General features: G+C 37.9%; 1 protein-coding gene across 1 annotated transcript; it reads right to left on the reverse strand.

Moving 5' to 3' along the window:
- LOC114167489 lies at positions 1-14,537 on the reverse strand. The gene is made up of 4 exons (XM_028052586.1): positions 14,102-14,537; positions 12,249-12,427; positions 898-1,258; positions 1-689 (listed from the first exon to the last, which is right to left on the reverse strand). The coding sequence occupies exons 1-4, from the start codon at positions 14,474-14,476 to the stop codon at positions 600-602; spliced, it is 1,005 nt and encodes a 334-aa protein (XP_027908387.1). The 5' UTR covers positions 14,477-14,537; the 3' UTR covers positions 1-599.
- Between the last annotated feature and the right edge of the window lie 691 nt (positions 14,538-15,228).

Consider the following 15,228-nt stretch of genomic DNA (forward strand, 5'->3'; position numbering starts at 1 on the left):
TCAGAACTCAGAATACTTTTATTGTTTCTCCAAAAATTAATTAAAGTAACATACACACACAATGGATAAGAAAACTAGGTCATGTCATCCTAATTTGTTTTCATTTAAAGTGATACAAATTCAACTCATGTTTTTTAACTCAATAATCACCACATTCAAGATATCAAATTATGAATCCCTTTTACGAGCCAGAGGGAAAGTAAGATTCAGTTGAGAAATGTGCATTAGCAAATACATAATGCAACTACAAACCTCAAACTTTTGGCCTCTAGTGCATAGACATCTCATCAGATTTCAATTCTGGGAATGAAGCACCGAAAAAAAGCTCCACATTTGTCCTGCTAAGCTACTAACAGAAAATTCCTTTACTTCTTCAAGAATCATAATACACAAGCAAGCACCGGTCAGATATAAGATACATTTATATTTCCATGAAAAAAAAAACCAGCTTCATCTCCAAACGGAATAGGCCAAAAAGGTATTCAGTGTGCATCTCCTCAAAGCCTTTTTTTTTCTCCATACCACTAATTCAAAGTTATTGACATACTGTGTTATGATTACTGCCAAATACGAGAAGCATACCATCAGGGGAGAAAACCCTAGAGGCCACGGTTTGTCTCTAGATCAATTTCATTAACATCTATGTCTGCTATGTTCTCTTTCCCAAATAGAGTGAAATGCACAGTAGCCTGCATGAAGAAGGCTATTTAAGTCTACAAACATGTGTGAATTTTTTTGGCATAATTATTTGACCCACAAATTGAAACGTTATTTACAGCTTGCACAGTAAGTTTTATTTGGTAGCAGCATTCTAGCAACTTTAATTAGATAAATTTGCATGTATGTCCAGAACAGAAATTGCTATGCCAATTTAAACTGGCTAAGGAAGAAGCTCACCATTTTAGTTTTTCGATTCAGCTTCTTGAGGGTGCCTGTAAACCCTGAAAAGGTTCCAGATACAACATGAACAGTGGAACCTGGAACAAAGAGTTTATATTTGTTTCGATTAGAAGAGGCATCTGTGACTGAGACCTGGTGAGAGGTTTTCTTATGCCTCTTTTTAGATTTAGTATCAACAATGGCATTTAAAACATCATCGGGTTGTAATTCTGTATTACGAATCCCAGAGATTAGAGCAGCTCTTTTCTGTTCTTCCTCAAAAGCTTGGTCAGTTTTTTCTTGTTCTTCTTTTGCTTGTCTGAAGATTGCATCCACATCTTCATCAGATAATGGCTTAGGTCTATTGATCTGTCTCTTTCTGCAAAAGTGAAAATAATCAAGAGTTTTTAATCACACTAAACAGGAACAGGGAAAAATATGCACTAGAGACGTAGGATTTTAGATATTTTCAACATCTGAAACCATTAATTAGAACTTAAAACGTATACGTGCACACTTAAAAGACATTTGTAATCTTAGAAAATGTTTACTCAGTTCATTATAATTTAATCAGGAGTAGGTGTCAGTTCATCATGATAGCAATCCAGGCCCAACTATTGAAACTAACCCTATCAAAAGGCCCAATGAGGAATCTGATCCAAATATGACAGCAAGGATTCGAAGGTTGCCAAAATACCTAGCAGATTACAACTTATAGAATGGGGTTTTGGGTGAGGGAATATTGATGTATGAGCTGTCAGTAATCTTGAGTGTTTGTTGAGAATTTGTTATTACTCATTCTGTTATATATTTCTGAGTAATGAATGAATGGAAGTCAAGAAAGAAGTTATTATTATCTCTCCAAACTTTTTCTCTGCAGTAGGCTCCTTGACCTCGAATCAAGGCAATTTTCTTATCATTTTTGGTGCTTTCCTTGAGAGAACTCACCATGACAGATCATAATACTCGTTCCAAATCCATCACCAACTTGGAAGAAGCTATTATGAAACTCACCATCAATCAAAATGAGATTTCTACCCGATTGGATTCTATCGCTTCTCAGCTAATCGCACGTGACCCACCGTCTCCACATTCCGATGACCACCGTTCTCACCACAGCGGTTCTTATCCATTCCCCCCTCGTCTAAAATTGGATGTTCCACGGTTTGATGGGAGCGATCCAATGGGCTGGATCTTTAAGATCTCTCAGTTTTTTTAGTATCACCAAACGCAGGAAGCAGATCGACTTCGAGTGGCATCCTTCTACATGAACGGTCCAGCCCTCAGCTGGTTTCAACTGTTGCAAAAGAAGAACAAGCTTCCTTCTTGGCAAGAGTTTTTGCAGGCCTTAGAGGTACGATTTGCTCCCTCTTACTATGAGGATTCCCGTGGTTCTCTCTTCAAATTAACTCAAAAGGGTACTGTTCAGGATTATTTAAATGAATTTTAACGTCTTGCTAATCGCATTGTTGGACTTCCTGCTCCTTTTCTGTTGAGTAACTTCATTTCGGGGTTAAAACCGAATATTCGTCGGGAGGTACAGGCACTACAACCTCAAACATTATCTCAGGCAGCGGCTCTAGCCAAATTGCAGGAGGATAAACTTCTTGACCAACGTCGACATCTGCGTCAGTGTCCTCCTTTCTTGCTGTCTTTCGGTCCTCCCTTACTGCCAACTCCACCATCCCGCTCACAACCAACACTCCCAAATCCACCTAAAACACATTATAAAAAGTTGACCCACGAAGAAATGTTGACTCGTCGTGAAAAGGGACTGTGCTACAATTGTGATGAAAAATTCAGTCAGGGACATAAATGCAAGGGTCGATTCTTTTTGTTGGTTGCCATTGATGATGATGATGACGTGCCGGGTGAGTCAACAACATCTAAGTGGACCCAAGTCAGTCTCCTTTGGATGGCACAGATATAGGCCACAGTTAGGCCACAGTGAAGCCCAAATAAGCTTTTAATGCTTTAGCAGGATTACCAGCCCCGGAAGCTCTCAGACTAGTGGGACAGGTTCCAAAACAACCCATTACGATTTTAGTAGATGGGGGAAGTACTCATAACTTTATCCAAGATAGAGTGGCTAAATTCCTAAACTTGAAAGCTCAACCAAGGACCACCCTGAAAGTAATGGTGGGAAATGGCAGTGAAATTGAGTGTCATAGCATTTGTCCAGATGTTAAATTGATGGTTCAGGACCATATTTTTTCAGTGGACCTCCATGTTCTTCCAATCAGTGGTGCAGATGTCATTCTTGGTATCCAATGGCTCAAGAAATTGGGCCCAATTGTCACCGATTATTCTCAACTTAATGAAATTTGTCAATGATGGGCAATTTGTAGAGTTCAAAGCTGATGCACCTCCTAAGCCCTGTGACATTTCAGCCCAAGAAGTCAAACGCCTCTTACAAACTTATGGGGCTGCAGGCTTTTTCCATATGTGCATCCTCCCTAATAACCCTTCACAAAATTCCCCTACCACAAACACTGTCCCTACACACCATCTTCCCCAAATCTCTTCCCTCTTACACAAATATCACCAACTATTTCGAAAACCCCCTTCCTTACCCCCATCACGTCATATTGACCACAAAATACACCTTCTCTCTAATTCCACGCCTGTCACAGTCCGCCTTTATAGATACCCTAATTTTCAAAAGGCTGAAATAGAGAAACAAGTGGAGGAAATGCTAAGCGAAAGTATGATACAACCCAGTCATAGTCCTTTTTCGTCCCCCATCCTACTTGTGAAAAAAAAAGATGGTAGTTGACGATTTTGTGTTGATTTTCGTGCCCTTAACGCCATTACAGTCAAGGACAAGTTTCCCATTCCAACGATTGATGAACTCTTGGATGAATTGGAAGGCGCCTCTTGGTTCTCAAAATTGGATTTACAGCAAGGCTATCACCAGATCCACATGAATGAGGCTAACATTCCAAAAACTACATTTCGTACTCATCATGGACACTATGAGTACACAGTCATGCCATTTGGGCTATTCAATGTCCCTTCCACTTTTCAAGCTATAATGAATAAGTTGCTCAAGCCCTTTATGCGTAAATTTTTTATTGTCTTTTTTGACGATATCCTAGTATATAGCAACCCATAGGCAGAACATCGTAGCCACTTGGAAAAAACATTTCAGAAATTGTTGCAAGGGGAGTTTTTCTTGCGAGGTTCCAAATGCTTGTTTGCCCAACAACAGGTGGAGTATCTTGGACATGTGGTTTCTTCAGTTGGAGTAGCTCCTGAGAATTCAAAAATTCAAGTAATGATGGATTGGCCTCCACCTTCCACAATCAAAGCTCTTCGTGGTTTTTGGGGACTGACAGGGCTTTATAGACGTTTCATCAAAGGGTATACCACCATAGCCTCTCCTCTCACAGCTCTCTTAAAAAAAGACGCGTTTGCATGGTCCGAGGGAGCTCAAAATGCCTTTGATACTTTGAAGAAGGCCATGACGGAAGCACCAGTTTTAGCCCTTCCAAATTTTGATTTGTCCTTTTGGAGACTGATGCATCAGGTTTGGCCATGGGAGCGGTTCTTATGCAAGAAGGACACCCTATAGCATTCCATAGCAAGCCATTTTGTTCGAAGCTTATGCATTCCTCTACGTATGTAAGGGAACTCCATGCCATCACTTCTGCTGTCAAGAAATGGATACAATATCTCCTTGGACATCGCTTTACAATTCTCACGAATCATCGCAGCCTTAAGGATTTAATGTCGCAAGTTATCCAAACTCCTGAGTAACAAATTTATCTGTTAAAATTATTAGGTTTTGATTATTCCATTCAGTATAAAGCAAGAAAAGCTAACGTCATGGTTGACGCCCTATCACAACCATATGACTTTGGTGATAGTCAACTTTTTATTTTATCTATGCCTCAATTTCAATTCCTGGAAGAGCTCCACAAGACTTTGCAAACTAGTTCTGAATTTGTTCGGATATTTAAGGATGTACAAAGTAATCTTGATGCTCATGAGCATTATAGCATCCATCAACAACTTTTGTTGTATAAAGGCAAGATTTGGCTCAACAATGACAACCCTTTCATTCATGTGTTGTTGGAGGAATTTCACAAAACACCATTAAATGGTCATACAAGGGTTGCTAAGACTTTGTTGCGGCTGCAACATAACTTCTATTGGCATGGTATGCATGATGATGTCCAGAAGTTCATGGCTCAATGTGTCACATGCTTGCAAACGAAGTAGGAAACTAAACAACCCGCTGGACTGCTCCAACCTTTATCTATTCCTTTGGAGCCGTGGGTCGACCTGTCATTAGATTTCATTATCGGTTTGCCACTTTTCCAAGGCAGTACAGTCATATTAGTGGTGGTGGATCGATTCTCCAAGGGTGCTCATTTTGGCACATTACCCACTCAATTCACTTCCTTCAAAGTTGCACAACTCTTCTTGGACATGGTTTGTAAGCACCATGGTTTTCCTCGCAGCTTGGTCTCAGATTGTGATCCGGTCTTCATCAGCAAATTTTGGAGAGAGTTATTCCGTTTGTGTGGCACTAAGCTTCGAATGAACACTTCCTTTTATCCTGAAACTAACGAGCAAACAGAGGTCCTTAACAGGATCTTAGAGCAGTATTTGCGTTCCATGGTGCATAATAAGCCTGCTGATTGGGGCAAATACTTGGGGTTAGCTGAATGGTGTTACAACACTACTACTCATTCGACTATAGGGATGTCTCCTTTTCAAGTCACATATGGGAAGGAACCTCCCTCCATTCCTCAGTATTTGGTGGGTACCTCTGCTGTTGAAGTAGTTGATTCTTTACTATCAACTCGTCAAGACATGATCAATACCCTTCGAAAGAAACTTCAAAAGGTACAAAATCATATGAAACTTGAAGCGGACAGCAAGCGACGTATGGTGGAATTTCATGTTGATGATTGGGTATATGTTCGCCTTAGGCCCTATCGCCAAAATTCAGTAAAGGGTGTCGCTTATCAGAAATTGGGTAAGCGCTTTTAGGGCCCTTTTCGCATACTTGAGGGAATTGGACTCGTCACATACAGACTAGAGTTGCCTTCAACTTCCAAAGTCCATCCAATCTTTCATTGCTCCGTGCTTAAGGCTCATCATGGCCCACTCCCTACTCAACAAGATGTGTTACCCATTTCCACACAAGGTAACAATCCAATGATCGTTCCTATTACCATATTGGACTCCAAATGGGACAATTCCACATCCCCTCCTACTGAAATGGACTTGGTGCAATGGCTGGGACTAGCTCCAAAGGATACTACTTGGGAAGATTGGAATGAGCTACGCTTGAACTATCACCTTGAGGACAAGGTGACTTTCCCAAGGAGCAGTAGTGATAACAATCCAGGCCCAACTATTGAAACTAATCCTATCAAAAGGCCCAATGAGGAATCTGATCCAAATATGACATCAAGGATTCGAAGGTTGCCAAAATACCTAGCACATTACAACTTATAGAATGGGGTTTTGGGTGAGGGAATATTGATGTATGAGCTGTCAGTAATCTAGAGGGTTTGTTGAGAATTTGTTATTACTCATTTTGTTATATATTTCTGAGTAATGAATGAATGAAAGTCAAGAAAGAAGTTAATATTATCTCTCCAAACTTTTTCTCTGTAAGAGGCTCCTTGACCTTGAATCAAGGCAATTTTCTTATCACATCATCACCTATTTTAGTAGTTTATAAATATGTTTTCTTATTAGATTCACCACTGCATAAGTAAAATCAGCTTTTTGGAGAAGTTAAAATCATTTAGCTTATCATTAAAAAAAAAACTTATTTTATCATGCATAAGTTAATTTTAAATTCGAGAAAGTTCTTTTCTTTTTCCTTTTGATTTTCTTCTCCTATACATTCCAATGGAGGAAATTATTCCATTTTTCCTTTTCTTTAACATACAATGGAGAAAATTATTCAGAGTCTTCATGTTTTAAACTTTCCATTCAGTAGAGTGTAACTCTAAAAAACTACACTTCAACATTGATTAGCCTGTCAAGTAAACAAAGGGGAATAAAATAGATATTTCATTTAGATTGTTTCCTGTGAGGAATTGTTTTCCAGATTGTAGTCATTTCTCTTTATCATTGTTAGATATTGTTTGATATTATTAAGATATTATTAGATATTGTTAATCACAATATCAAACAATATCTTCTATTTATTTTCAGTTACTCTTTTTAATTGTACCTCCTCTACTATAAATAGATTACCCTATGTGTGATTTACACACAAGGGAGATTAATCTCTAACCCTATTTTCTTTATTCTCAACATGGTATCTACAGCTTAAGGTATTTCTTGGCATTTTTTTTTTGTCGCCCATGTCGATGCAACCGCTACCTCCGTCGTCGCTGCCGCCAGTGCCGACGTCGGAGTGTAAGTTTCGACCGACGACCACACAGTTCTGATCGCCCTGGCCAAGCGACCTCAATGCTACCGAATCGTCGCCATCGGAGAAGCGACGCTCCCTCATGCGTCGTTCGAAGTCGCGCTTCCTCTCGTTTCGTCGCCGCACGTGGTGGCGCGTCACCAATGTCTCCGGCAGCGATCACCTGCGCCGGAATCGTCTCGTCCTTCTCTTTCTTGATGGTCTTATTGATTCAATCGGACCTCTTTGGTATTTTAGGCTTTTTTTTCCTCTCTCTTCTCTTTCTCCATGGCATCTTCCGCTACCTCTTCCAGTTCTGAAATCTCTTCTGGTGTGTCTGACCCGTCCATCTACACTAACTAAGTTAATGTACACTTATCCATTGACATGTTAACTGGCCCTAATTATGTCACATGGTCATTAGACGTCCGATTATGACTTAAGAGTCAGAGGTATCTTAATCATCTTGCCCCGAAAGCACCTACTCTCACTCCTGCTGAGGACGACTGTTAGCAGTGTTATTGATATCGGATAACGGAAAATATCGAATACCCTAAAAATCCTTTATAAAGTTATGGCGGAATCCATAACGGGTTATGGCGGAAATATTATAATCAAAAGAAATATAATATATAGATATAAATAATTAAAAAAGTTTATATTTTGTCTAGAAGAATGTGAGAGGCGGCCACTGCAGTGAGCGGCGGAGACAGGCGGCGATCGGCGTTGGACGGCGGCTACCGATGATGAGCGGTGGCGACCAGCAACAGCAAGGTCAGTCCAAGAAAAAGAAGAAGATAGACTTGGGAAGGGTTAATGGGAGTAATAGGTTAAAATAAGTGTTTATTGGGCCTGGCCCAAATTTTTATTAAAACATTAGTTGGGCTTTTAACCCACTTAATACAGAAAGAAGAGAAGTATTCAACCCTGAAATTAGGGTTTCAATGTGCTCTGCATCTGGCAAGGAAGGTTTCTCAGCACGTCGCTGCCGCCGCTACTTCTTCTCTACTTCTTCTCTGCTTCTTCTCCACTTCTTCTCCATGCCGTCCCGCCATTTTCGCCATAGCCGTTCCGCACCCGCAACCCGTTATAAAAAAAGCGGCCGCCATGGCCGCCATAAGAAACCCGCATCGCCACCGCGTTTGTATGGCGGCAGGCTAAAAAACCGCCCCCGATTTACGCCATAACGCCGCCATAACCGGTTTTTAATAACACTGACTGTTAGGAAACCATTGATGCTCAATTATGTGTGGTTCTCAAGGATACTCTTGATCCTTCGTTAAAGCAACTTTTTCGTTTCTACGAACATGCGCTCAACGTCTCTATGGTGTCTGTTCTAAATTTGCAGATCTTATTTCCTTTAAACATCAAGCCTCTATGACTAATTATATGGGCAAAATTCATGCTTTTTTTCTTGAGTTCAATGAGTTATTGTCTCCTTCCTCCGACCCTGCCACAGAGATCGAGCAACACTCAAAGTTCTTCATACTTGGAGCATTACACGAACTTGCTGATAAATATTCACATATTCGCGATTAAATTTTGGGTTCCCCAGTTGTCCCCTCCTTGACTTCGACCTGCTCTACTCTTTTGCATGTACCAGAACAACCCAACACTAATACACCTACTTTTGTTCATGATTCTTCTGCATTGGCATCTCACCGTGAAGACTGGACTCGCCCTCGCAAATAGGGAAAAGGGCGTCCTAAGTGTGAACATTGTGGCAAGCTCACCCTTCTTTAACCATTGACAATGTTCTTTATGTCCCTGGGTCTCCATCAGTCGTCTAATTCGTTCTCTTGATTGTGTTGTTTCTTTTACCAATAATTTTGTGTGTTTACAGGTCCGGAGTTCGAAACAGGTGATTGGCACAGGATGTGAGTCTCATGGTCTTTATCATCTCTGTCCCTCCACACACATTGGTGCAGTTATGGAGTCTCCCTCTCTTCTTCATGCTTTGTTAGGTCATCCAAGCCTCGCCAAGTTACAGCAGTTTGTCCCCACCTTGTCCAAGTTGTCTCGTTTGGTCTGTGAGTCGTGTCAATTAGGCAAGTGTAGTCGTACTTCCTTTCCTCGTAGTGTCACACGTGATGCTTCGTCCCCTTTTGCTGTGGTTCACTCTGACATTTGGGGTCCTAACCGCGTTAAGTCTACTTTAGGTTTTCAATATTTAATACTTTCATTGATGATTATTCCAAATGTACTTGGTTATTTTTAATGAAAAATTGTTTGGAATTATTTCATACCTTTCAATCCTTTTTTAATGAAATTAAAACTTAGTTTGGTGTTTCTATTAGAGTTTTGCGCATTGATAATGGCCGTGAATATCTTTCTCATTCTTTTAAACAATTTATGGTTTCTTGCGGTATTCTACATCAAACTTCTTGTGCTTATACCCATCAACAAAATGGTGTAGCTGAACGTAAAAATAGACATCTTTTTGAAACAACTCGCATTCTTTTAATTCATGGAAAGGTTCCTGAACATTTTTTGGGTGATGTTATTCTTACTACTTGTTATCTCATTAATCGCATGCTTTCTTTGGTTTTAAAGAATAACATACTTCATTCCATTTTATTCCTCATGAACCTATTCATCCTTTACCTCTAAGAGTTTTCGGGTCTACATGTTTTGTTCATAATTTCAATCCTAGTCTTGACAACCTTTCTCCTAGATCACATAAGTGTGTTTTCTTAGGGTTTACAAGAACACAAAAAGGATACAAATGTTTTTCTCATTTTCTTAACCGTTATTTTGTGTCTACAGATGTCACCTTTGATGAGTTCTCCCTTTATTTTAAGAATCAATCTTCACCTTTTTCTCCATCCAATCCTGTCAACACTCCTAGTACCTTTAATGTTCCTATTGTTTGTTACTGTGTCTCCTCCACCATCGGTTCCTGCTCCACAGTCATCTCTCCTCTAGTACCCTTTAGGTTTATAATCACCGAAACCGATCACAACCACCACCATGTGACAGCACTCAAGTGCCAACTACTCTGTCTCCTTCGGCTCTGACAACTGAGTCTGACCTTCCCATTGCCCTTTGAAAAGGTATGTGTTCTACTCGTAATCTCTCTACCCATTATATTACTTTGAGTTATCATTGATTGTCATTACCTTTTTATACATGTCTTTCCTCTCTTTCTTCTGTGAACATTCCAAAAATTGTTTATGAAGCTTTAGCCCATCCTGGTTGGCTAGATGAACTAAGTGCTCTTCATAATAGTGGAACTTGGGAACTGGTCCCTTTACCGTTTAGGAAATTTGTTGTTGGTTGCAGGTGGGTGTTTGCTATCAAAGTTGGACCTGATGGTACTATTGATCGCCTCAAAGTTCGTCTTGTGGCCAAAGGTTATACTCAAATTTTTTGGTTAGATTATGGAGATACCTTTTCTCTCGTGGCAAAGATGGCTTCTATTCGTTTATTTATCGTCATGGTTGCTTTTCAACAATGGCCTCTTTATCAACTGAATGTTAAAAATGTTTTCCTCAATGGTGATTTGCAAGAAGAAATCTATATGGAGCAACCTCCTAGGTTTGTTGCTCAGGGGGAGTCTTCTGAGATGGTATGTCGTCTTTGCAAATCCCTATATGGCCTAAAACAATCTCCTAGGGCCTAGTTTGGAAAGTTTACCAATGTTGTTCAACAATTTGATATGACTCGGTGTGAAGCAGATCATTCTGTCTTTTATCAACACTCGAGTGTTGGATGTGTTTACTTGATAGTATATGATGACATTGTTCTTACAAGGAGTAACAACCATGGCATCTCTCAGTTGAAACAATATCTCTGTCACCATTTTCAAACCAAAGATCTTGACAAACTCAGATATTTCTTGAGTATTGAGGTGGCACAGTCCAATGATGGTATTGTTATATCTCAGAGGAAGTATGCCATGGATATTCTTGAGGAAACTGGGTTGGTGAGTTCAAAATCTGTTGATACACCCATGGATCCCAATACTAAACTTCTACAAAATCAAGGGGGGCCTATATCTCATCCTGAGCAGTATAGAAGATTGGTTGAGAAATTGAATTATCTTACCGTTACTCATCCTGACATTTCCTTTGCAGTCAGTGTGGTAAGTCAATTTCTTAATTCCCCATGTGAAGATCATTGAAATGCAGTCATTTGTATTTTGAAGTATATTAAAAGATATCATGGAAAAGGATTGTTATATGGTTCTAATAGCCATACAAGAGTTGTTTGCTATTCAGATGCTAATTGGACAGGATCTCCTTCTGATAGAAGATCTACATTTGGGTATTGTGTCTCCATTGGTGGTAACTTGATCTCGTGGAAAAGTAAGAAAAAGAGTTTAGCAAGATCCAGTGCATAAGCAGAATATAAAACTATGACCTCAGCTGCCTGGGAACTTGTTTGGCTCAAGCAATTGCTTAGAGAGTTACAATTTGGAGATGTTACTCAAATGAGACTTGTGTGTGACAATCAGGTTGCTCTTCATATTAGCGTTAATTTTGTCTTTCATGAAAGGACTAAACACATTGAGATTGATTATCATTTCATTCGGGAAAAGATCATGTCTGGAGACATCAAAATTGAGTTTGTTAACTCAAATGATCAGCTAGTAGATATTTTTACTAAGTCTTTACGGGGCCTAGAATTGATTATATTTGTAACAAGCTTGGCACATACGATTTGTATGCTCCAACTTGGGGGGAAGTGTTAGATATTGTTTGATATTATTAAGATATTGTTAGATATTGTTAATCACAATATCAAACAATATCTTCTATTTACTCTATTTATTTTCAGTTATTCTTTTTAATTTTACCTCTCTCTACTATAAATAGATTACCCTATGTGTGGTTTATACACAAGGGAGATTAATCTCAAATCCTATTTTCTTTATTCTCAACAATCATAACAAATAAACTGAAGACACTTGCCCTGCACCCAACCTTTCATGGAAAGATTTACAACAAAATACTAAAAGACAGAAGGAGAAGCAGCAGATGCTTACGTGTTTCCAACCGTGGAACCAATAAATCCTCCAACACCATCATACTCTCTTATGAAGTCATGTAATTCTTTGTTCATCACACATCTCAAGAAAACACATCCCGGGAACAATTGCCTTGGTTTAATAGAGTAGGAACCATTCTTCAATCTCCTTTTCTCATTGACGGATGGAACATATATCTAAAACCATACACTACAACATCAATAAATAAAATAACCTTATATGAATCATCACTTGTCACTCCTCAATTTAACTTTTATTTTCATCCTTATCTATTAAGCTGGTGGTGATGTTTGCCACAAACACCAACTACCATGGCATTTGGCCACTCTCTAAACTCATTCAAACAAACAAAAGAGCCTACAAACAGGTTTTATAAAAACTAACTGCACTCTAAGAACCACTTGTTCAAGCTGAAGTCTGCAACGCAGCATGTTTTAGCTATTATTCTTAGGAAAAACTTCAATACAATTCTTTATGCTGTTTGTGTTCGGTGATCAGAATGAGATTCTCATCTTAATAGTCTGTGTAATAAAGGTTCACACTAAACATCAACAAATATGCTACTGAAGATAATTTCCAATTCAAATTAAAGAGCAGACAGATAACACTTAACCACATCTAAGTTTTATCTTTATTTTTAACCCTAGGAATATGTTTGAGAAACTAAATTTGTCAAAAACACATCAACAAGAACTTATTTACAACCTTAATTATGAAGGTTATTGAAAGTATCATGTGAGTGTTTGAAAACTTATTTGAAGTTAGGTATTCAACTTAAAACTATTTTACAGTGTTTAATAAAGCTATTTTACAGTGTTTCAACAATTTTCATGAAGAAGCTTATTGAAATAAGAGTAAATGGTAAATTGTCCATACAGTAATAGTGTATATGTACAGTAAGATTGGCTAATTTAGCTACATTAAAAATCAAACCTACTATAATTTCCCGTTGATTAACATTGTAAAACAGTGTATGTACATGAAATTCTTAAAATGAAAACCAACTCATGAATAACCTTTACAGATCATTAAATATACACTTAAACCCTTAAGTACTAAAACATTATTTTCAAGACTTTAACCTCTTTCTATAAATTGCTATAATGATAGTAAATTCTTTAAACATGTTTTGTTATTCAACAAGCCAAACGATTCTAGTACTAGACTCGGCCTTCTCAAGCCAAGTTCCAGTTTATTGATGGAAGAAAAAAACATTAAGATGAGAGATTCCCGAAAAGTGGTTAGCCAGGTTCTCAAACAGAGTCAACATGACCCATGGATACTAGTACAGATAAATTCCAAATCACGGATTAGGGAAACAGATCACGTTTAACAATTTTCAACTAAGTACAAAAAAACTAGAAATTGCAGAAGAAGATCAGAAGACGATAGAATCACATGATTGATAAGTTAAAAGAAGATTCTTTATCTTTAACAATTTAAAAATACGAATCAAACCTTATACTCAATAATCTAGAGAAAATTTCTATCAGATAACATAAACTTCATCAAAATGAGTCTAAAATTTATGAAAAATAGTCAACATAAACACAAAAATAAACTATTTAATTAATTAATAGAAAACAATGCTAATAAAAAGTTTCTAATTAAAAAAATACACAAACAAATACAAGGGTCCAACAAAAAAGTATACAATTATTATTCTAATCTCATGCTTTATTCATGATACTTTTTCCATGCATTCATGTGCCAGAGATATGGTTCTAAGAAAATCAACAAAAAATTGAAACAAAGAATCGTAACCTTATCTATCTAAACAACAGTTACCAAACCCGAGAGAATGCAAAACACTCTCAAAGCAGATGACAAAACAGCAACAACAACCTTACCTTAAATTCCACGTCGGGGTAGTTTAGAGCAAGGGAGCGAGCGAGGAGTTGCGCGATTTCGTGACCCCTAATCCTCAAAACACGAATGACCCACCATTGAGGACCCAATTTGGCGAGGTTGTTCAGGTTCAGTTCATCCATCCACGAACCTTTCTTCTTCGGCTTCTCGATGAGTTTCATCTCCACCTCCTCCCTCCAGTTGGCGCCGCTCTTTCTCTCTCTTCTCTCACTCCTCTCGCGCCTCCTCTCACGCGCGCTCACCTGCTGAGAGAGGGACTCCAATGAAGCTGAGAGGGTTAAGGCTCTGTTCGGAAGGGAAGCAAAAGTGAGGGTGTGGAAGCGCGATGGATTCCATGGGAGAAACAATCCTCTCATGTCTTCTTCTCCTGCTAAGGAAGGATAATATGAGGATGACTCGTTTTTTTTTTTCAATTCTCCTTTATTGGGTGAAAAATATAATAAAAAGTACTAAAACTTAGTAATACCATATTTTATCAACAACTAATATGAGACCGTGCGGGTCGTTTTCTTTTTTTATAATTTGGATTAAGAAAATTAATATTTTTATTGTTATATTTGAATAAAGTATTTATTTATATTATTATATTTTAATATTACAATTACGTATATGATATTTAAATAATGAAATAAAAATTAATTAATTAATTATTATTATTTTTTATAATGAATTAATTAAGAGTATATGGAAGTTAATGTTGTAAAATTTTGGTTTAATTAGTCGGATGATATACACTTTTGTTCAGATGTGTCAGTTTAGTACCTGTTTTTAAAAATGTGTCATTCTAGTTCCAACTTTTGAAAAAATGTGTCATTCTAGTTCCAACTTTTGAAAAAATGTCTTAATCAGATCCCTTTCAGACAAAAATTACTAAAATCATTAACTTAATTCATGATTTTTATCACTAAATTCTAAATTTTAATATAAATATCAATACTTAAGTTTGTAAGTCATTTTAAATATCAATACCGTTAACGGTGTTAATAGTTTTTTACTTAAAAGGACCTAATTGAGGCATCTTTCCAAAAGTTGAGATTCAATTGACACCTTTTTATAAAAGCGGGTACCAAACTGACATATCTAAATGAAAGTAGGTATCATCCGACTA

The sequence above is a fragment of the Vigna unguiculata genome, chromosome 10 (assembly GCF_004118075.2).
Source record: "Vigna unguiculata cultivar IT97K-499-35 chromosome 10, ASM411807v1, whole genome shotgun sequence".
Lineage (NCBI taxonomy): Eukaryota > Viridiplantae > Streptophyta > Magnoliopsida > Fabales > Fabaceae > Vigna > Vigna unguiculata.